The sequence below is a fragment of the Bubalus kerabau genome, chromosome 6 (genome assembly GCF_029407905.1).
Source record: "Bubalus kerabau isolate K-KA32 ecotype Philippines breed swamp buffalo chromosome 6, PCC_UOA_SB_1v2, whole genome shotgun sequence".
Classification (NCBI taxonomy): Eukaryota; Metazoa; Chordata; class Mammalia; order Artiodactyla; family Bovidae; genus Bubalus; species Bubalus kerabau.
The window spans coordinates 13,574,344-13,598,444 of record NC_073629.1 but is presented as its reverse complement, the minus strand read 5'-3'; the positions used below and the strand labels follow the sequence as shown (position 1 = coordinate 13,598,444).

At 44.7% G+C, this 24,101-nt stretch overlaps 1 protein-coding gene across 3 annotated transcripts; it reads left to right on the top strand.

Annotated features, from left to right (window-relative positions):
• The first annotated feature begins 303 nt into the window (after positions 1 to 303).
• Positions 304 to 23,096, top strand: LOC129654584 (SLAM family member 8-like). 3 transcript variants are annotated; one of them, XM_055583898.1, is made up of 7 exons: positions 304 to 418; positions 4,186 to 4,563; positions 7,275 to 7,571; positions 9,374 to 9,508; positions 9,735 to 9,820; positions 10,092 to 10,564; positions 16,255 to 23,096. In XM_055583898.1, the coding sequence occupies exons 1-6, from the start codon at positions 346 to 348 to the stop codon at positions 10,182 to 10,184; spliced, it is 1,062 nt and encodes a 353-aa protein (XP_055439873.1). In that variant the 5' UTR covers positions 304 to 345; the 3' UTR covers positions 10,185 to 10,564; positions 16,255 to 23,096. The 3 variants fall into 3 exon arrangements, with proteins under 3 accessions (XP_055439873.1, XP_055439874.1, XP_055439875.1); XM_055583900.1 differs by lacking the exon at positions 304 to 418 and adding an exon at positions 460 to 663; XM_055583899.1 differs by lacking the exon at positions 16,255 to 23,096 and having other exon boundaries at positions 10,068 to 10,161.
• The last annotated feature ends 1,005 nt before the right edge of the window (positions 23,097 to 24,101 follow it).

Below are 24,101 nucleotides of genomic sequence, written 5' to 3'. Positions count from 1 at the left end.
TCAGACTGATGTGACCACGGGGTTGGGGTATCTGCAATATAGTGGAGTTGTTTATACATTTACTCTGCAATTGTTTGCTGAGGTCTTAATGTAGGTGCTGGTGAAATTAATAGGAAACCTCCGAATGGTTTAGTACAGGCTGGTGGGCTATGCATTTAGAACATGTTCAGTTCAGTTCAGTTCAGTCGCTCAGTCGTGTCCGACTCTTTGCAACCCCATGAATTAAACATGTTAGCCCCGCCCTAAGGGTGGAGAAAACACGAGTGCCCTTTGAATGACGCTCCCTCCTCTCTGCTCCTCCTAGATGCTTCCTCTGCAGCCTCACAGGTTGGCAGGCAGCCTGTGATGGGGCCCTGCTCAGAAGACCCCCACCTCTGCGGGGCCTCCAGGCTCCTAGGATTCACCAGCTTCCTCCTCAGTGAGTGATCTGGGCTCCTGGGTGGGAGGGCCTTTGGGTGGAGCAGGGAGGCAGGGTGCCCTTTCCATGTCCTATGTCCTTGGTGAGCAAAAAGACAAAACAGCTCTGCAATTATTTAGCAAATGCAGAGCCTTTGGTTTAGAGACCTGGGGTGAAAAGAACAAAATAATCTTCTTGTTGTGGTGAGTCTGAGACATCTGAGCTCAGGAAGCCTTCCCTACATTAAGGAAAACATTTCTAGGAAGGTAAGTCTGTCTGCAGCAGAAATGTGAAGCTGGGTGAACTGGGAGCTGCCTGCAGAGAGAGGGAGAGACTAAGAAGCTGGCTCCTTGCCTTGGACGGGCTGGGGAACAATTCAGAGGGAAACTGACAGTCTGTGCAGCTGCCCTGTGGAGGAGGAGGTTGACTAGAACCCTGTGTCTGAGATGGAGGAAGCAACTGTAGTCTTGATTTCTTAGGCAAGATGCAGGATGTTAAATACAATGAAATGAAATTCTGCTTGTGTAAAAGGAACAGCAGCCTCTGAAATTTAAGGGTTTCTGTATACCACCTGTTGTAAGAATATGATGAAACTAAGGGAAGAGTAGACTAGTAATGTGGGCTCTTAAGTGGGTGAACTAGAGGAGGAAAGAAGGGAAAGAGACATAGAAAACTATGCAGAGTTAAGTGAAAAGTGAGCTACAGACTGGACAAAACCCAAATTATATACGTGACTTCCTGGAGACTATCTGATTATGTGTGAGAAAATTAAAAATTAATGAGTAAACACTAATGCCCAAGGAATTATGAATTCTGGAGAAAGTTGGAAAGCTTTTATTGCTTAAGCTTTTATTTCTAATTAAAGTTTAAAAAAATTTAATTATTTTTTTCAGTATTCCAGCCACTAAATGAACTTTCAGGAACTATATGAAATTTAATGAATTATAGACTTTATAAACAGATGTCTTGAATTAAGAATGAGCTTTGTAAAACCTTACCTTCTTTTCAGTAATGTAACTTTATAAGGTAACAGTAAAATATAGAGCTTCTCTTCTCTTCAATTTTATTTAACTTGAAAATAAGTTATGTTATTTAGAGTTTTCTCCATAGGCTCTGCAGTTGGAAGATTACATAAAAGAAAGAGAGGGAAAATGGACAAAATTGTAAACTGATTCACAACTACTAAATTTTATATTATTTAAATAAACTCTATCTTGTTTGTAACCACACTCTCCCTGGCTTTATTTTCTTCTTCAGGATTAGATCTTTTGGAGATCACATCTCTCACTCCCTTCCTTCTCTTTCCAAGTCTTCTTCTACCTTCCTCATAGCTCAGCTCACCATCCCCCCAGGGTGGATTCTCCCTGCCTTTCAGGGCTGAAATTCCTCTCTCTCTGGTTCCTGTTTTTCCAGCATGTATGGAGTTTGGACAGGCTGCTGGTTAACCCTCAGCTGGCCAGAAGTCCCTGCCCTGCTAAACCCCTCTAAGTACTTGCTTCCCCTTTCTCAGGACAGGAAAGTTGGAGGATGAGCCTTCAGGAGCTTCTCAGATCCTGATGATGAGACAGTGGTGCTGGAAGGGGAGCTCCTGGGGAGGTCAGGGACAGGTGGGGAGCTGGTGGGAGCTCCTGCAGGGGAGAAGCCCTGGGCTGGGAGCGGGCAGCCCCAGTGCCAGGTGTGGCTCTGCCCTGTGTGACCCAGGACGGGTTCACCCCCTGGGGAGTCTCCTGCTCTGTGCCGGGGTGGGGGAGCCCTGGTTAGATGTCCCCTAAGGCCTGACCTGGAGAAGATGACTGAGTAAATGAATACAAAGAAATATCTGAAATCCTTAGGCATATGAACACTGTCATGAGTTATTCTCTGCTTCCAGTGAGAGCCAGGAATGAGAATAAGTATAGCCGGAGGGAGACACGTCTGAAATGGTGAGAATTTATTGAATTGGAAAGAGGATTGGGACTGTGGAAGGCTGACAAGAAACTGAGGGAGCCTCTGGCCAACATCTAGAGAGGAACTGAGACCAGCAGGTGCATCCTGACATGATGGAAGAAGCAGATTGATCATCTTTTCAGGATGAGGGACTTTCCCTCAGCCTGTTCTGTCCTACTTCATCCCCAGAAAGGGTAGAGGATATCAGGTCCCTTGGGCCTATGTCTGAAAAGGGAAGGTGGGCTCAGGAGGTGGTGGCCCTGCAGCAAATGTGCCCACTGGTCACAGCTTTCCGGCAAAGTGTCTGAGGAAGGCCCACTGTGGCCTGGCAGGGACTGACTGGGAAGTGTTGTCTTGGTGGCAGGGACAGTAGAGCTCATTAAATGACCACTTGCTCTCCCCCTCATATTCTAGTCCTTGGCAGGTAGCCAGGGCCTTGTCACGAGTGCTGGTCAAAAAACACGAGCAGAGAGCACACTACTTGTGGACAGTTGCAGTGAAACCCTGTATGATTCTCCTCTCTCCCCTCCTGCTGTGGGGCTGGGAGCCTATGAAGATGCTGTGAGTTCCATGGGTACAGCTACAAGGAGGTGGAGTTTCCTCCATGAATGACAGGGCCTCTCCCTCACTCTCTCATGGGACCTGTGGTGGGGACTATGGACTCCCCTTATTTTAAGACCCTGAGGTATTGTAACTGTTTGTTACACAGCACAGCCTGTAGTTTCCTGACTACTGCACTGCCTAGAAAGAGCAGGAAGGATAGCAGTCTTCATATTTGTGTTAGGTATCTATTGCTGTATAGTGAATCGCCACAAAACGTAGTACCTTAAACACCACTGGATATAATCTCAGTCTCACAGTTTCTGTGGGTCAGGGCTTAGGGTTGGATCAGCTAGGTCCTCTGACTCAAGGTCTCCCAGACTGAAGTTATAGTCTTAGCTGGGGCTGGGGCTGCATCAGCCCATGGTCTACTGGGCAAGCTATGATTCCAAGATCTCTCAAGAGATTGCTGCTGGGAAGCAGTTCCTGTGGCTGTTGGGCTGAGGGTCCCAGTTCCTCTCTAGATATTGGCCAGAGGCTCCCTCAGTTTCTTGTCATGTGGGCCCCTCCTTAGGCAGCTGACAACATGGCAGCTGGATTCCTCAGAGTGAGCAAGAGAGAGAGTGTGAAAGACAGGATGTGTGTGCAGGCAAGAGGAAAGTCACAGTCTTGTATAACCTAGTATCACTGAGTGACATCCATCATGTCTGCTCTAGTCTATTCCTTGGAAGCCAATCACTAGATGTATCCCACTCACCAGGGGAGGGCATTACAAAAGGATGTGAACACAAGGGGACAACAATTAAGAAGTTAATCCTACAGTTATGCATTTGGTATTGACAGAAAATCTGCTAGGTGCTTTTGATACATGAAGGTGAAAGTGGAAATCACTCAGTTGTGTCTGACTCTTTGTGACCCCATGGACTATATAGTCTATGGAATTCTCCAGACCAGAATACTGGAATGAGGAGCCTTTCCCTTCTCCAGGGGATCTTCCCAGCCCAGGGATCGAACCCAGGTCTCCTGAATTGCAGGCAAATTCTTTACCAACTGAGCTATCAGGGAAGCCCCATGATCCCATTCAATTTATGAGGTAGGTGGGGAAACTCCAAATTAGAAAATTTAAGTTACCTCCTCAAGGTAACAATTCCCTAGAACCAGGATTTAATTCCAAAATTGCTTAAATTCACTTTACTAGGCTGCCTCCTAAGAATCAAGGGAGTATATTGGATGAATTTCATTTACAATATAGGTTATGGAGTTTTCTCCTTTATTCTTACTGAAAAAAAAATTATGGTTCCTGTGTCCTACCTGTGCCCTAGGTGTCTGCTGCACTGGGATCAAGAGTTCTGCAGCACCTGGTCCTGGAGTTCAGGATTCTGGACTTGTTCCCCTGCAGGGGATCCGAGGAGGTTCTGTGTTGTTTCATGTGACCAAGAATCGAGGAGCTGACCCAGAGGAGGTCTCATGGGGCTTTGGCCCTGAGTTAAACTACAGCGTCATGCTGCAAGTCCACCGTGGGGCAGACACCCCAACCTGGGTCAGCCTCCAGGACAAGTACCAGCACAGGGTCCATGTGCCCAACATCCTGTCCCTGAGGATTGATAACCTGATCCCAGAGGACAGTGGGCAGTACCGGGCTCGAGCCAGCTTCACTAGAGGAATCGAATTAAACCAGGTGTTCCTCCTCACTGTCTATGGTAAGTGACACCTCCTCATCATGGCTTCCCTCCTTCTTTTGAGCGAGGAGTGTCAGGTAGGCCCCATTTTTCAGGATCCCTTCCAGACACCAGCGTTCAGACTATTTTCTCCCTTGAATTAGGGTAAGTGGGTTTACTGCAAATGGTGAGAGGAGTTGAGATTCACTCCAGGGATAAAACCACTTTAGAATTTTGGGAGAGGAGAACGGAAATTTGGGGAAATGATATTGCCATAGGAATTGTTCTTTATATGTCTAGGTTTATTTAATGTGTGTATTGCTTATCTGTTGCTGCTATAATGCTGCTTTCATTTGGAGGCTGAGCACAGCACAAATCTTTTATCTTACTAGGCTCTAGGTCAGAAGTCAGACATAGGTCTTACTGGGCCGAAGTTGAGTTGTTGGCAGGACTGTGTTCCTCTATAGAGGTCCCAGAAGGAAACTCATTTACTTGTATTTCCCACTTCTAGTGGTTGCTTACGTCACTTGGCTATGACCACCTTCCTCTACCTTCAAAGCTGGCAATAGTGGGACCAATTCTTCTCACATTCTAACACCTCTGACCCCCTTACTCTTCTTTCTTCCATTTCTAAGGACCCCTGTGATTGCATTGGTCCCAACCAGGTAATCAGAACAATTTCCTTATTTTGAAGCCAGCTGATTAGCACCTTAATTCTTTTACCTTAATTCCACCTTGCCCTGTAACCTATCATAGTCATAGGTTCTGAGGATTGGACATGGAAGTATTGGGGCCCATTATTCACCTACCAGCAGAGATATTACTTTGCCAACAAAGGTCCATCTAGTCAAGGCTATGGTTTTTACAGTGGTCATGTATGGATGTGAGAGTTGGACTGTGAAGAAAGCTGAGCACCGAAGAATTGATGCTTTTGAACTGTGGTGTTGGAGAAGACTCTTGAGAGTCCCTTGGACTGCAAGGAGATCCAACCAGTCCATTCTAAAGGAGATCAGTCCTGGGTGTTATTTGGAAGGACTGATGCTGAAGCTGAAACTCCAATACTTTGGCCACCTCATGTGAAGAGTTGACTCTTTGGAAAAGACTCTGATGCTGGGAGGGATTGGGGGCAGGAGGAGAAGGGGACGACAGAGGATGAGATGGCTGGATGGCATCACCAACTTGATGGACATGAATCTGAGTGAACTCCGGGAGTTGGTGATGGACAGGGAGGCCTGGCGTGCTTTGATTAATGGGGTCGCAAAGAGTCGGACACGACTGAGCGACTGAACTGAACTGATTCACCTACCATAATCCAGAAATTCATGTGTAGTCAGTGCCTCTTCCCCTTTAACTCAGTGCCAGTCCAAGGCCAGCCTCACTCGCAAGACTGCAGCAATCCAGCTCTAGAAGCCTGGGGTAGATGTAGGAGAATGGTTACACGGGAACACTTCCAGAGAGCCTCACTTAGCCAACACTTTCTTTCCCGAAAGTCCCTGCCTTCATAAGAAAATATCTGCTGTGAGAGAGTGACTGTTGCTGCTTTAGGTCCCCATGTGACACTTATCAGTGTCACACTTATCAGTGTCACACTTATCAGTGTGTCACTTCTCAAGTTCAGTGGCATGTTCTAACCAGACTCAGACTTATGATTCCTAGTTGCTGCTGCTGCTGCTAAGTCGCTTCAGTTGTGTCCAACTCTGCAACCCCAGAGATGGCAACCCATGAGACTCCCCTGTCCCTGGGATTCTCCTAGTTGCTACTATTGACTTAAAAAAATGCACAACGTTTGAGCTCTGAATTAAGTTTTTATTTGGAGCAAAATGAGGATGGCAGCGTAGGAGACAGCACTCCAGATAGCTCTGAGAAACTGCTCCAGTGAGAGGGAAATGTCAGTGTATATGTGACCCTGGTGAAGGAGGAATATAAGCAATACGAACATTTTTTTTTCAGAAGTCTTATACTAGTCTCCAGAAGCTTTTTCTAGTCACCAGGAGTAGTCACCACCAAGAAGGATTTTAGTGATTTTCTAGATATGATGAGATACCAGAATTTGGCTCATAAAATAGGCTCCTGAAAATATCGAGCTATCTGAAGACCTGTCCTGCTAGTCCCTGCTCTCCCACACCAGCACAGAGTGCCTCATCTCTTCTTTCCACCCTGAACTCCTTCAGGGGGGTGTGAAGGTCAGCAGCTACAGCAACACATGATTTGACCCTTGTAGAGGGAGACAGCAAGTGCCAATTTGTAGTTGACACTGCCACTGCGTCTCCCATACATGTCTCCACTATTGGGAGCACAGAACCTTTCTCTGGGCTCCCAGCTCTGACCAGGTATCTTCTTCTCTACAGGCTATAAAATGCCAGGCATTATCTGAGCAGAAGAGGCCAAGTTCCTGATCTGTGATTAGCCCTTCTGTCTGAGACTTCCTCCACGTCTAGAAGGAGCCCCATTTTCTTAGAAATAATTGGTCTTGGGAAGGTGGGATCAGGCTTTATTTTCTTGTTGGAGATGTTTAACACTTCCTCAACATGCACACAATCTAGTGAAATCACATGTGGCTTAATTCAGTGGCTCCCCTCTTTATTGTCATTTGCTATGTATTAAGTACTGGGCAAATTCTGTTTATCTATATAATGCATTCACTATCATTAAAGGGAGAATGCCAGGGTTTCAGTGAGATAATGGATGAGAATGCACAGACTGGAATGTTCTCCAGTCATGTGAGCTCCTTTCTTTTGTCCCTCCTTTCCCAGAAACTGTACCCCTTCCTAAGATCCTTGTCAAGTCAGCATCCTTCACACCAGGCTGGTGCAATGCCACTCTGGAGTGCACAGCCCCAGGGGACACAAAGGACCTGAAGGTGACCTGGGAGATCAAGGGCCTTCCCAGGGAGCTGGAGCAGACAGTGACATCAGAACTACCCTCCAAGTCCTGGAACCTGACTCTGTACCTGCCCATGAGCCAGCCTAGTGGCAACTTGACCTGTATGGTCAGCAACCAGGTGGACCAGAAAACTACCACCTTAGACCTTGGAGAAGTCTGTGTCTCTGGTGAGTGCACCTGTCAGAAGGGAAGGGCACTCTGAGAACTAGGGGCTTTGGGCTTTTTCTCCCCACCATGCTATTAGCACCACCTTCCTACCAGGTCACCCCTTTCAGGAGCCTGGGAGGTATAGTCAGTTCATGTCTGCATTAACTGTCTCTCAAGTCCATGCCTGCCTCTCCTCCCCCCTTTTTTTTCCCCAAGAAAAAAGGAATTTGTTTTTGATCCAAATCAAGTGGGTTCACTTCCAGATGAGCAACTCTCAGTTCCAGCTGGCCCTGGAGGTAGAGCAGGTGTGGTGTGGGGGAGGCCAAGAGACCTGGGGCTGCAGCAGCAAAAGCATTCCCTAGAGATGTATGTCCCTGAGGGCTCACCCCTCCCCTGACCCATGCTCCCTGCTGCCTGCACCTGCCTGCCTGTTGCCCTCTGGGCACTCCTTCCCTCCCAGCTGCTGCAGGGCAGTGTCAGGTCTGGTCCACGGCAATAGCTTTCTAACCCTTCTCCTACCTCATCCATTATCCATAGTGTGTCATCCACTGTAGTCTTTTGAAAAACAACTGGATTTTGTGATTGGTCTATATCATCTGTAGGAGTCTGACCCAGGGACTCCCTTCAGGATTCAGGGCTGCAAAGCTCCTCTGCCCATGTTCCTTACCTAACACACTTCACACTGAACTGTTTGCTTGGCTTCCCCGAATGTGTCCTGAAGTTGCAAGCTTCTGAGCCTCTGGAAATGCTGTTTCCACATCAAATCTCCCAAATCAAGAGTTCCTTGCTTATTCCTATTGAAGGATTTCCCTCAGGTCACAGGCATATAACCAATGTCCTGCACTTGGTTATAGTTCTGTTAGGAATCAAGTTTGAACAAAAGATGCCTCAATCTCATGTGGCACAAGCACTGCAGCTGCTGTAACCATCCTGCCTCAGGCATCATCTGCTTTAAGGCACAGTCCATGGCCACCCCACACTGAATAGCAATGCTATTGATGGATTTGTCTTTTCCATAGCCTGGAACACCTTGAGGGCAAAGGACATGTCTTGTTCTCCTTTGAATTCTTATACCAAACAAAGTTTCTGGTGCTATTCACACTCAGTATTTCACTGAGTGAATAAATGACCTGGTATCCTGTGTGCAGTCTAGCCCCTCTAACCCATCCCCCATGAGCTGCTGGTGGGAGCTGATATGTCAGCATCACTTAAAATCTCATGATACCTTTCCCTTTGTCCCATTCTAGAGTCTCAGATAAAGTTCAACACTCAGCATGACCCATAAAACCCTCCGGAAAGAGCCTCTTCCTCCCTCTGATCCTCCTTGCCCAGCTCGCCCTTGCTCTATCCTCTCCTTCCTGCTGGTCTAGGGCGACTGCAACCCCTAGGGCTGGAGATTTGTCGTGGAACAAACAAATGGAAGTGGAAACAGCCATTTCCACTCCTTTTTGGAAAGCTGTGCCCAGCCTGAATGTCTGGTAAACTCATATTCCTCCCTCAGAGGTGAAGTCTATGCATCACTTCCTCCGGGAGGCCCTCCATGAAGGCCAGTGTACAAGGTGCTAACTTACACTGCACTGCTGTCTCTCTAGCTGGAAGACTTTGGTATTTTCTCCATCTCTCCGAGGGTGACTTGTATTGTTTATCTCAGTGTCCCTGGCATCAAGCAGAAGCTCAGGACCTTGAGTTAATGATACTGCCTTTCCCCTTCCTCTTTAGCTTCAGACCTCTCCACTTGCTCTTCTGCATCTTTCCTCAGCAATGGGTGTCTCAAGTTCTGTTTGCATTAACTTTCTTTATTGTTTCTGTGTGAGAAAAACAGATTCACCTGGAAACAATGGTGCTAAGACCCTGTCAGGCATCATAGGGACTGTCGTGATTATCCTGTTGATCTTCATAACTGGACTATTCCTTTGGAAGAGCTATGTGAAGAAGAGGAAGATGAAGACTGGAAGAGGCAGGTTGCATTTCTGCTTCTTGCCCCAGGTCCCCGCCCACACCACCGCCGCCCACCCCCCCCCCCGCCCCGAACCCTTGGTTGCCTTCCTCCTGCATTTTGCTGCTCAAGGAATATCAATGCAGAAGGGGAAGGTGGGTGTGGGCTTGGCCTTGGGTTCATTGCCATGGGGCAAATTATATGCTTTCAAGGCTGAGGTTCAAGCTCCACTCTGTGTATGACACAGGTGTAGAAGTTCAGGAGGATCAGAGGGACAATGATGGTGGCCTCCACTATGCAGAGCTGAGCCAGCAGGAGTCTGCTGCACACAAGGTGAGAATGGGAGCTGAGACCAGTCTGGGATCTAGTGGGTCTATCTCCTGGGTCTGTCAACCCAGTCATCTGCTGTTCCTGGCCCATCTGTCTCTGACTCTTTCAAGGTCGTCAGTGGTATTTACTAAGAAAATTTAAAACTTGGGGCCAGTGTAGTGCTGGCCACTTTGGGGGAATTCAAATACATTTCTTGTCAACAGCACAGCTTCCTTCTGGGTCACTCTAGGACCTCTCTCATCTTTTTTAGAAACTCTCTGACTTCAATTCCTAGGGTGTTGATAAACAACATTTAGAAGAAAAGGAGTCTAGTACTGTCTACAGTGAGGTCTGCAAGCCAGAAAGGGAGGCCATGAAGATACTTTAATTGGAGAAAGCAGAAGAATTGGAACTACTAGGACACCTCCACTCGGCGCTTGATTCCTGAAGACACCTGCGTCTCCCAGCTCTGGTCCAGCTCCAGCTGCCCCGTGACCCTCCCGCCCTTAAGTCCCTGTGCGCATGTGGCCTTCTCACAACCTGTGTCGACTTCCCCAGCTGTCTTCTCACTCAAGATCCTCACCCTGCAGGACGAGAGCTCTTCTTCCATCACTGACCCAGCGCCTAGCCCCTCTTCTCCTGAAACTTCCCAAAGAGGACCTTCCTGCACATGATAATCCCCACAGCCTCTGCTGTGTGGTTGATATGTATCTTTCTGAGCACTCAAGCCCAGGCGTGGAGACTGTTGACCAGACTACAGAGGACAAGGTTAGGCTTTGGTGCTGGGTGCTGAGTTGGGCGTCTGTGGAGGCAGCATGGGTAGGTGGGAGCTTATAAAAGACTGGCCTGAGGTTTCCTTTGCCCCTTATGTAGGGCAAAAGTTGTATGTCGGGCAGTGTGTTTGTGTGTGTATATCTATTTGTTGGTATGTGTGCTGGGGGGATAGCCAGTGCACATTGTACAGTGGTCCAGCCCTTGTCCTGATCACTAGTACTAACTAACCTCAGCTTCAGCCCATGGACCTCAAATCCACCTCCTGTGGAGTGGGTAGAATTTGTACTGTTTTTGGCCCTTCAAGCACCCAGGTTGGGATTTGAGTCCTTAGAAAAGCAACTTCAGGGCATTTCTGTCTAGGGTGGCGGTCATTAGAATGGAAGTGCAGTGTGCTACCCTACCCCCCGACACACACACACACTCTCTAATGAAGCTGCTGTGAGAAGTGAAGCTTGTGGGAAGGTGTGAACCAGCCCTCTCCTGCCTCTTCTGCTGACCCTCATCCCCCACAACCTGCTGGCCTCAGATCCTAGTCAGCTTCCTGTTTGGTCACTCACATACTTCTGCCTGAAATAATGGCTCCCTCCCTGCCCCTTACTCCTGTCCCTGCCTGTTGGAATCCTAGCATTCCACCCAATCCTAGACCCCCTTCCAGGTCACATGGTCTACATGTACCCAAAGATTTGGAAATGGTCTCTCCCACATCTAACTTTTTTGGACACAACTGACATACCCAATTTGGCTGCCATAGTTTGACTTGGGTTGGTCATCAGTTTTCCCTGCCTGCATCACCTAGAGCTCCCTCAGGAGGGTGTCATGGCTTTAGGAGGCCAGTGCCAAAGAGACAAGCATCTCTCTTTGTGAATTGTCTGAGCTATTCTTCCTCTCAACTACCACAGGAACTCAGCAGATTGATCTCAGAGCACAGCATCTACCGAAGGTGTTTCTGGTAGTAAGTCCACAAGGAAACAAAGATGGACGTGATGAACCCCAACAATCCTGCCTAATCAGGATTGCTTGAGGATCTGATGTCACCTTCACTGTATTGTGTGGGATCTTCTAGTCTTCCTGGGGGTCTTCCTCTCCTCAAAGCCTCTGTCTCCTGCCTTCTGTTTCAGCTCTTGAGTTGGAGATGAACTCACTCTGGTACTATGATCCTTTTGTCTGCTGGCCTGTATTCTTGAATCTCTTGGTTTCCCACCCAGCTTAGCAATCTCAGCTTCTTCATTTCTGACCTCAGAAAGAAAAGTTCTGAACTAAAATCTTGAGGAATAAGAAGCAATGCTAGGATCCTGCTGGATGAGGAAGAAGCAGAGTTTCCTTAATAAGGCCGTTTCTAGCCTGTTTATTGTCAGGCTGAACAGCAGGCTGAGAGGGAAAAAGATGACTTCTCTCACTGGAATCCTAGGTGACTGGTCATGGCTGGTATCAGTGCCATCAGTCCAGAAGCAGTGTGAGATGTGACCATCCATTGACCCCCTCCCACCCACCTCGATTCCCAAAGCATAAGACAAAAAAGAAAAAAGAAGGGAACTCAACATTCCAAGCCTATATTGAACCAGCTTTTGTCCCATGAATTTTATAAATATTATTTCTTCTTAATAAGAACTCTCTTATTTTTAAATTTTTATTTATTTATTATTTTTTGGAGGCTAATTACTTTACAATATTGTATTGGTTTTGCCATACATTGACATGACTCTTTTAGAGTAGATATTACTATTTATTCCTGGACTTCCCTAGTGGCTCAGATGGTAAAGTGTCTGCCTACAATGTGGGAGATCTGGGTTCAATCTCTGTGTCAGGAAGATCCTCTGGAGAAGGAAATGGCAACCCACTCCCGTATTCTTGCCTGGAAAATCCCATGGATGGAGGAGCCTGGTAGGCTACAGTCCATGGGGTTGCAATTACTATTCCTATTTTGTAGGACAAGCAACTAATATCCCAAAATAGTTGATAGCAGAGCAAATTGTTAAATTCAAAGCTAGGTAACTCCAGCATTCATATCTTTCCTTTGCCACATGGTCAATGAAGTTCTTGGAATCCTGGAGTATTCAGAAAAGAGTATCTTCCATTTGTTCCTCTTCCAAGGTTCCTGGTTCTGACTCAAGTGCCTCAACTTGAACAAGTTCATCCTGATGATGAATGGAGCAGTTGGTGGGTAAAGGGGAATTGTTCCTTAAGAGGACAATGGAGTGGGAGATGTGGTTGGGAGACATGCAATGACAGGCCCTGTGCTCTGGTTCAGAGGAGACATTTGAAGCAGAGTTGCTTCTTCTTGGGTCTTATGGGAGTTCCTTCCTCTTATACAAGGTGTGTTGTGGATTTCAGCATCTCTGTTCTCAAGTCAGCTTCCCTTTCCATTATTATTCATAATTTCATTCAAGAACTGTGTGATGCTGAAATCTCCAATGTACAAATGAAAAATTAAAATCCAGAGATACTAAGTATTCTACAAAAGTTCTCATGAGTGTAAGTTATATAGGCATGATCACTTATAGGCACGATCAGTTATATAGGTGATAATAATTTCACTCATTTTGATTCCTTTCTCTGTCATTCTGGACACCCAATCAGTTACCAACTTCCACTGTGCTATCCTTCATAAATCTTCCTGTACTCCATTCTCCACTTCTTTCATCCCCATCTTCCACCACCATTTTTGCAGTTCCACTAGCAGTGTGTGAGAATTTCTCTGCTTTATGACCAACTCTTGTTATTTTTAGATTGTATCCATCCCAGTGCTGATGAAGTGGTATCTCATTGTGGTTCTGAATTACATTTCTCAAATGATTCATGCTGAACATGTTTTCATGAGCATATTGACCTTATTTGAAGAAATTTCTTTCTCTCTTGAATTCTTTCTTTTTTTTTAAATTTTATTTTATTTTTAAATTTTACATAATTGTATTAGTTCTTTCTTGTTATGCAATCACCCTATGTCTCCACTGAGTCTGCTTTTTTTCCAGTCACCAGGGAACTCCACATTGTTAAATTTAGTGGTCAATTCTCAATCCTCATTTCTCATAAGTTCTCAGCCACAGTGGATATATATTTCCTGGAAATATTGTTTTCACTTTGCTATTTTCTACCTACTGGGTGGTTGCTCTGTAGTTTTCTTTATCAGTATCTTTCCAACCTCTAAATTTTGGAATAACCAAGGTTCATACCCAGACCACCTCACTTCACTGTCTACACTCATTTCTGTTTGATGCTCTGGCCATGCAGTAATCTTGTGACTATAGGACCTTATCTGGTAAAAGGGACTTAGAGGTGTGATCTGTCCCCTGAACTCCACACTGTGAATATCCAACTGTTTACTTGACATTTCCGCTTGCGTGTATAACAGGCATCTCCATCTTGACATGTTTAAACTCAGACTCCCCAAACATGCTTCCTACAGTTTCCTATCCCTCCAAATGTCACCTCAGTCCTTCCCTTTGTTCTGGCCATAAAACTTGGGTGTCATCCTTGACTTCCTTCTTTTTTCTTCATTTTCATTTCTTTTTCACTCTCTATTAGAAAATACTGATAGCTCAACATTCTATATATAGTTGAATACTTATTTTTGTATATCTATATGAAAAAATATGTTTATAACAAAATGCCTCTTATCACCTCCCTGGTCCAATTTCGTCATCATTTCTCACTTGGATTATTATAGTGGCCTCAGAGTCTCCCACTTTTATCCTTAATCCTTTAATGTCTATTTTCATAATATCCAGATGAATCTTTTCAAAACCTAAGTTGCATCACATTCTTTGTTGCTCAAAACTTCCACTTTATCTGGAAGATTTTGTATCAGCTGGCCTCCTCTCCCACACACCCCTCCTTCCTTAATCCACTAAAGGACACTGGGCTTCCTGCCAGTCCTTCAATACTCCATGCATGCTCCTTCTTCTCTAGAATTCTCTCCTTCTAGGTACCGATGCCTCATTCCCTGACCTCCTTCAAGTCTTTTTATAGATGCAAACTTCTCAGTAAGACCTACAATGACCTCCCTATATAAAACTGCGAACTCTTTCTGGTGACCTCCTCCCTTCTCCATGTGCTATTTTTCTCCATAGCTAGTGTAACAGGGTACAGTTAGTTATTCTGGGCTGTAGATAGTACGTATTGAGGCCTCAAAATATAAACTGCCATCCTGTAATGCAAATACCATTATTATTCCCAGGAAATGGCTACACTGGTAAATCAATGAATTTACTCATGTCACATAACTAATAGATGGCAGAGCTGGAATTGGAATCTTGGAGTTGGATTCTGAAGCTCTTGACCACTAAATACTGGTGAAATAAACTATATTTTCGCCATATGATGGAATACTATTTGTGTACTAAGAAGAGTTAATTATATCCTTATATATTTGAATGGAAAGTTTCCCATGAAATAGTCAATTAGTTATGGAAAATGCATGGTATTAGCCTACATTATAAATATATAAAAATATGTTTATGTGGGGATGAAGTGTTCCAACAGTTAGTATGTCAAGAATTTAACAGTAGCTAACTTCTGTGGTCTGTCTCCTTTTCTATATCATTAGTTTCTTTACAACACTAACTAAAAAAATTATCTATTAAAATTTTTGAACAGTGAAGTGACATGATAAGAAACGCTTCAGATAGATAAAGCCACATATATGCCAATAAGAACTTTATCATCTAAACCAGCTAACGAACTTATGCTTATTTCCACTTCTATTTTATTGATTTATGGCTTCAGGATCTTTACTGAAATAACCCCTAACAGGTCTATATCAGTCTATATAGTTCAGGCAAAGCAAAAATTTTGGTCTGATTTTTTTTATCCAAATGGACACTCCCCATGTATTGCTCACAATCCAGGATGTTCATTAAATCAACTAGAGAACTTTAATGAACAGATGCTTGGACTGTATCCTGAAACTGGGCACCACTTATATTTTATTTTTTTATTTTTTCCCCCATCCTGAACCTCCCCTCCTTCCTCCCTCCCCAACACTCTCCCACCTCCCTCCCCATCCCATCCCTCTGGGTCATCCCAGTGCACTTATATTTTGAAATACTCATTAGATGTTTGATCAGGCTTGAGAACTGAAACCTTGGGCCTACATGAAGTATTCATGAAATTCAAATGGGAATGTGCATGGCAAAGAAAGTCTGTGAATGTGTTTTCCAAGTTGTTTCTCAAATGTGTCTTTTGTTTCTAATAGATTGAGCTAAGGAATGAATGAATGACAAAACCCTACAGTTTGTCATTACAGTTGACTCTTGAGCAACATAGGGGGCTCCCACTCCCCGAACAGTCAAAAATTCACCATAGAACTTTATAGTCACCCCTCTGTATTCACAGTTCCACATACACTGGTTCAAGCAACCACAGATCATGTGTACTGTTGTACACATTTATTGAAGAAAATCACCGTGTACCTATGGACCTAGCAGTTCAAACCCATACGATTCAAAGATCAGCTGTACTTCAATGTGTTCACCAAGGTTCAGAGTCTGACATGTAGGTCCTGAGCCAAAACCCAGAATCTCCATTTCACCCTTTTGTCTTGTGGGTGCAAACTCTTGATAATAGATGTGAAATGACACTGGTTAAACAAAACAAGAAAGTTTATTTATTAATTTACAGTGGGAAGTATACTTGCTAACTCAGATGGGTATTCCTGTTAGCCTGACCAAGTCATCCTCTTCCCAAAGATAGGCCACACTGGAAGCCGAGGTACCACTGGACTACTTGGGGAGCACTGAGTTGGGGCAGGTGAGCAGATGCTGCTGGTGTGGATTCCAAAGGCCTTCTCATCTGAGCTCTTCATCTTCATGGTAGGACCTAAGCACCCAGGACATGGAATTCTCCTGCCAGCCTGATGGAACATTTTGTTTGCTTCTGTCATCCATCTCTCTTTATGCCCCATTTCTTATTAACCATCCTTCTGATTGACATTTTTTGGTTATGGGCATATGTAAGAATAAGACTTTCCTTGATATCAATGGGAATTGCTATATCTGTCCTGTGATCCAGATATATAGTGTTTTATTTAATCTCTAAAAGTAAAATATAATCCCTCTAAAATACCCATCCTATTTCTCTCATTTCCAAATTGTAGTTGAGGATGTGGAGGGTGAAGATACTCCCTCAATACACCATTTGTCACTAGCTGAGCCACCAAATTGCTTTTGCTTTTTGCCCAGAAAGAAAAGCTACAAACTGGTTAGTGGAATCCCGTGGCTCTCAAGGCTAGAAGCGTCACCTAATTTATCACTTACCCTTTCAGCAAGATCTCACATTTAAAACAGCAAAGCAACAATAATAACTAGAGAAACTCTTAAGAGAATGTAGTTTTTAATTAATGTCTATTTAATTTTAAATCTTCATTAAATGGATAATTTCTAGAAAAATATGAATTGATAAAATTAATCTAAGTGTGGGCACACTCATTTTGCTTGGCATGCTTTTGATCCCAAACAGAGCTCCCCAAGGTCTATGGTGGCAGTTTTCTGGTCCACATGGTCATTGACCACACAGGTGAGACTGGAGTTGGGCTGGCTCAGGGGCAGACTCAGAGCTTGGTCCCAGGTTCTTCTGCTCCAGCTCCCCGGGGGGCCCTTGATTATCCAAGTCATCTTCAGGTCCTTTGTGGCCCTGTGGTGCAGGGTGACCATTGCACCAGCCTGGTGTGATGGACTGTTACTCAGCCAGGATCTGGGAAAGGGGCGAGAGGGAACAAAAGCTTATTATTGTATTTGGAGAGACTGTTATTCACCCAATATCATGCCATTCTGAGCAGTCAACTGGGAAGACAGGGCTTTTCACAGCTAAAGAAACTGAGGCCTTAGAGACGTGAAATAGTTTTCAAAATTATATAATGAGAAAGCAGTACCAAATCTCAGTTTAGAGAAGTGCGGACAGCCAGTCTGTCAGCTCTTTTTCATCTGTGGTACCCCCCCAACTGTCACCACACACAGCTGAAATCACATCTGTTTGCCCTCCACATGCATTTTCAGAAACTTTATGGGACTTTCCTGGTGCTCTAGTTGCTTAGACTCTGCACTCCCAATGTAAAGGGTCCAGGTTTGACCCTGCTCAGGGAACTAGATCCCACATGCCACAACTAAAGAGCCCGCATGCTGCAACCAGGACCTGGCATAGCCAAATACATAAATATTAAAAAAAATTAATAAAATAACATATGGGGAAATTTGTTGTTGTTGTTCAGTCACCAAGTCATGTCTGACTCATCACGACCCCATGGACTAACTGCAGCATGCCAGGCTTCCCTGTCCCCCACCATCTCCTGGAGTTTGCCCAAGTTCATGTCCATTGAATCAGTGATACCATCCAACCAATGGGGAAAATACATTTATATTAACAAATAAAAGAACCTTCACAATCTCTCTAGCACTTGGACAGTGTGATGAAACTTCTTAGGCGTATACTTTTTTCATCTGTAGAATTTTTAAAGAAGTTTCTGAAAACTCATTTGAGATTCTTAACCCTCTCTCACCCAAACTGAAGACATAAGGTTAGGGTTTGGAGATAAAGGGGAAGAGAATGGCTTTGGAGAGAGCTGTGCTGCATAAGTCCCCTTTTAATCTGAGGGGTACCTGCCTCTCACCTCAACATGGTGAAGAGGCTTCAGTGAGACCATTCTAAGAGCTGGATGTGTGTTCCCTGCAGTTTGGGGATGCACTGGACAGGTGTCTGATTGATACCTGAGAAAATGAAGGGATGAGATGCTGTAGAAACAGCCTGCAGTATTTAGGTGTTGGTTTCTAATTGAAAACAAACTGCAAACACATTGATGAGCTAAATGAACATGCTTTTAATTGACTAGAAGTAGGGTCTTAAAAGAACTGTAACAAGAAGGGCATCTGGAGAGGCAATAGGTTTCCAACAAAGAGAGCCTATGGAAACAGACCAGCCAACACAAGAACCAAAGAGAATGATATAGGTGGCTGTCCTGAGAGTGTCACCTATGACAGGGTAGGTGAGATCCCCAGCATGGTAGAGGAGAGGCATCCAAGGGACTTATGAAAATGCCCTGTGGGAGGAACAACCAGCATCCTAAATGCTCTCACACCCAGAGAACCCAAGAGCTTGATCGCCACAATAGGAAGAGTCAACCACCACCCTCCTTACTGTTCCTCACTGCTTCCCTGTGCCTGCGGAGTTGGGGAGAGAGCTCAGTTTATTTGGCTGTTCTCTCTGATCCTTGTGGGCTTTTGCCAGGGAACTTTGCCCTGGTCTGGGTCTCATTCTACTGCTGCATTTTCTGTGGATGTGGCTACTCCTGCTTGTCTGGGGCCAGTGTGGGTAACACTGGTGATGACCTTAGTTCCTGCCACAGTCTCCTCTGGAGTGAGGTCCCTGTACTCTGACCTTTCTTATTCTGAACTCAGGCACTTTCTGGCCTATGGCCCCTCTCAGCACCTCATCTCCCTTATAAGAAACCTTGAGAGCATCTGAACCTCCCCAACATGGAACACAAGCTAAAGGGACGTTGTAGTGCTTCTAGAGAAGCCCTTTATTGCCCAAACACACGAGGCTCAATTTACTAAACATGACTCCCTAGGAGGAAGTACTATCCTATCAAAGAAGTGGACCCATGCTGCTTCTGATTTGCATTCCTGCTCATCTTATCTGGAATTCCTATCACCTGACTTGCTCCTCACCCCTGCCACAGAGACCTTTTCTGTTGAGCCCCTAGGGAATGACATACCACATTCCTTTTAATTTTTAATTACAGGTTCATCCTTAATGCATTTTTAACGTTTACTTACTTCCAGATATATGTATAAAACCACTCTGAAGTCTTACCTGGCATCTTTTAAGTTTGTGACTTGCCAAATGAACTCTCTTTTCTTAGTCTACTGTCTGATTTTGGAGCACACAAGTCTCTTTTGTTCTATCAATAAAATATGGCTCTTGCCTATTTTGGAAGTCAAAGGATGAACACAGATTTGCATCCTCAGTGGGGTTCTGGCCTCTGCCTGAAGCAATGACTGTCTCAGCCCTCTGTTGGAGGGTGTGAGGAACAATGATTAAACTTTGGAATTCTCCAGAGAATAAGATACATTAACTCAGGAGCTTCTCCTTAAACTCTAACCACACAGCCAAACTTGATTGAAAAGTGAAAGTAGCTCAGTCGTGTCCAACAGTTTGCGACCCTATGGACTATATAGTCCATGGAATTCTCTAGGCCAGAATACTGGAGTGGATAGCCTTTCCCTTCTCCAAGGGATTTTCCCAACCCAGGGGTCGAACCCAGGTCTCCCACATTGCAAACGGATTCTTTACCAGCTGAACCACAAGGGAAGCCCCAGACTTGATTAAATGTAATTAAAATGTTTAAATTATGTTACTTAAATTCAGAGACAAGAGGGAATTCAGTGTTGAAGAGCTGAGTGGAATTAGAAATTCTTGTGTCCCAAGGGGTTATCAGACTCAGAAATATACCTTAGAGGCCAAAGTTATACATCTGTAAATGGGGATGAAATATTAGTGTGGCCTTGAACTTGTAGGGATGCTGTGAAAAGTTACATGAGAGGTTGGGAGAATTAGTGTAAGAGAGTGTCTGTCTTTTGTTCTGGGAGACCAGTATGTGGGCTGAAACTTGCCCTGTTCTATGAGAGTAATGTGAAAATTTGGAATCCAGGCCTGCATTATGCATGGGGATGGATGTAAATTCTTACAACCAGAGACAACGTCGCCAGTCCAGGTTTGATGCACGACACTGGATGCTTGGGGCTGGTGCACTGGGACGACCCAGAGGGATGGTACGGGGAGGGAGGAGGGTTCAGGATGGGGAACATGTGTATACCTGTGGCAGATTCATGTTGATGTATGGCAAAACCAATACAATATTGTAAAGTTTAAAAAATTAAATTAAATTAAATTTTTTAAAAAATAGGCAAAACTTACAAAGACTCAAGCTGGGGAAAATACTAAACTGTTTTATGGGGAGATTTCCTCATCAGGGTATATGTGTGAACTAGATTCCCTGGAGGAGGAAATGGCAACCCACTCTGGTACTCTTGCCTAGAAAATTCCATGGATGGAGAAGCCTGGTGGGCTACAGTCCTTGGGATCACAAAGAGTCGGACACGACTGAGTGACTTCACTTCACCTGTTCAAAGAGATTAAGAAAGGAATCAAGCCTATAGTACAAAATAAACATTTTGAAGAATTAACAGACATAAGGGAGAGAGAAGAAGTGGAAATATTGTGGAAAAAAACAGATAAAGGACATAAGTAAAATTAATGTATTTAACAGATATTTAGAAAGTAAAATTGAGAAGACTCACTGATCAGTTGGCTATGGAGTTGAGGTAGAAAAAGATGTCAAGGGTGATAGTAAGGATGCATCATTTGCTAGGGTAGGAGACACTCAAGGAAGATCAGGCTTAGATGCTCAATTTTGAACTGATTGAGTGTGTGATGACTTTGAGACATACAAAGGGAGCCGTCAGTACAGATGGGCTTAAAAATTTAGATCTTAAAGGTCTCTAGACCTAAGGCTCAAAAATCCCTGGGGAACCATACCCTAGAGAATCACATTCACACTGATGGGTAGAGATCTAATATGGAGCTATGTCATTATAAAGCTAAAATGCCTGAAACTTTTATGTAAGAAAAAATATACAAAGAAGTTCAGAAGAGGGAGAGGTCACTTCTGGCTGGTGCAATCAGCAAAGACTTCATGAGGAAGGTGTTTTGTGGCCTGCTTCTTCAGGTTGAAGCATTTTAGTCCCTTCAGCTCCTCTTGATATGGCCCAAAGGGGTCACCTTCAAGACCTACATCAGTGGGGTCAACATAGCGCCCTTTTCTACCTGGACTATCCAGGTCAGCCTCATTCCGAATTTAAGGCTTTTCCTTAATGTCTGTTCTTGTCCACATCCCACATCTTCCTGCTGTTTGTCTAGCCCAGGAGGCAGTTTTATCTGCGCTTTCATCATACTCCCCACAGAGCATGCCCTCAATATGAGGTGAACAGCCTGACATAGGTCCTTGAGGGGTAGACTGAGAAGAGATGCATGAGATTTGCTGCATGGGAAGGGCCCTTCCAAACTAGTCATGACACAACCGGATCAACTGGTCTCAGGACGCAGTGCTCACATATCAGTAACAGGAGGGGACAGAAGTCCACACTAACCCCCTCTGAGCTTCAATTCCCTCTCTTATGTATCCACAGGATTCTGAGTATATTAGGATCTCCAATGTCTTGAGGAAAAGAAATCCAAGTCAGCCTGTCCCAGTTCCATGCGTTGACATTCCAGGTGAAGCATTCTGTCTGCTGAGGGACTCCTTCCCGTGTGCAGAAAGAGGTTCAAGTTCTGTTGCAGCCATGAGTGACTCTGAGTCATGAGAAGCGGCTGCCCTTCTCAAGACACTTGTGCACCCTCCTCCTCTTACAAATCGGACCAGGGCCCTCCAAGTGAAAGCTCTTCCTGCCCGCACTGCTCCCAGCCCTTGTCCCAACATGGCAGATGTGGGAAAGCAGCAGGCCTGAAGCAGAGGAGGTTCTGGCTGTGGTAGGCAGTGCCACAGCAACCCCAGTCAGTGATCACAGAGTCACCTGGGTTAGAAGTCTAGCTCTCACTGTCAAGGACAGGAGTAGGAAGGTGAAGCGGCGAAGGTGGTCTGAAGGTGCTAATGATTTCCTCACAGCCTGTGGGGGAGGGGAGGATGGCAAGACTGTCCCTAAATGCCAAGGATGAGGCATAGGGGTGGAAGCAGAGGTTCCTGGGTAGCTGCTCCAGAGCGCTTCACGACAGTGGGGAGAAAAACCAATCCCATGGACACACTCACTTGCAACTCCCTAAGAAATCATTGCTATAGCCATTCCCAGATGCCTGAGAAACCACCATCCACACAAGGCCACTCCCCAGAGTGTGGCGCAGCCAGGAGGCTAAGCAGGCCCACTCGTGCATCTGCCACTGTAGACCCTGGTTTTGTCCCACCTCTCAGCAACTGACTTTTGCCTTTTTTCAAGCAGGGGAAAAGCATCTTTCTGATTAATCTAGGTCCTGAAGGACCCTGTTGACGCTGCATTTACATGACTGAGGAAGGGTACATACATGACTTCTAGCTGGAAATTTTCTGTCAGAGCCTACATTGAGGAGCAGCCAGAGCCTTCTTTGGGTTAAGAAGGGACAGGGGTGTTCAAGCTTCCATATGATAAAGAGTATGATTCCATTTTTGATGTTTGACTCCTCATTCTAGCTTTACTGAGGTATAATTGATATAAGAAACTATATGTAATCAATAAATACAAATAGGTGAGTTTGAACACATGTATACACTTTTGGTATCTTCACCACAGCCCAGGCAATAAACATTTTCATCACTTCTGCAAGTTTCTTGTGTCCTTTTAGGGTGTGCATATATGTATGTATGTGCATAATAATGTTTAACATGAGATATTTACCCTCTTAACAAAAGTTACTTTATTGTTAATTATAGGCACTCCATTTTACAACAGGTCACTGGAACATATTCATCTTGTGCAACTCTATGTGAAAGTAAAAAAGTGTTACTTGCTCAGTTGTGTCTGACTCTTTGCGGACTATAGCCCACTAGGCTCATTTGTCCATGGAATTCTTCAGGCAAGAATATTGGAGTGGGTAGCCATTCCCTTCTCCAGGGGATCTTTCCAACCCAGAAACAGAACTGAGTCTCCTGCATTGCAGGTGGATTCTTTACCGTCTGAAGCCACCAGGGAAGCCCAGAACATGCAGTATATGTCATTCTGTGCCTGGCTTATTTCATTGAGCATAATGCCTTACAGGTGCATCCATGTTATTCCAAGTAGTAGGATTTCATCCTTTTTTAAGGCTTAATAATACTCCAGCCTTAAAAATAAGTATTCACATTTCCTTTATTTATTTACCTATTGATGGATATTTGACTTGTCTCCATATTTTGGTTATTGAGAATAATGCTACAACAATTATGGGAGTTCAGATATCTCTTCAAGATCTTGATTCCAAAGCTTTTAGATATATGCCCAGAAGGGAGAATACTAACTCATTTGACACACTCATTCAGGACCTACAGATCCTCACAAAGGAACTCACAAAGAGTTGGACCATTGCTCCACACACAGTGTAAGATCCTTCCACTTTGTTTAAGTTTCTCAAAATTATTTAGGAAGCCAAGGGTTGATCCACCCCTGACACAATCAAGAAACAATTGACCCTTTCAGCACTCATGACATTAAAAAAAGCCCAACGTCTTTTAGGCATTTTTGGTTCTGAAAGCAATGTATAACATGTTTACAAATTTTACTGAAGCCCATTTCTGCTCTTACTCACAAAGCAGCCCACTCTGTATGTGCCCCTTACAAGAAATGGCTCTAGAGTCTGTCCAAATCACAATACGACAGGCACTCCTATTAGTGTCCCCAGACTCTCCTTCACTGTAGAGACTATCAAACTTCCTGCAGGTCTCTAAGAGTCTCTGGAGCCCCATGGCCAAAAGTTGCCCACTGCTGACCTCATGCTATATGCCATTAGAGCAACATATGGCAACTGCTGCTTGCATCCC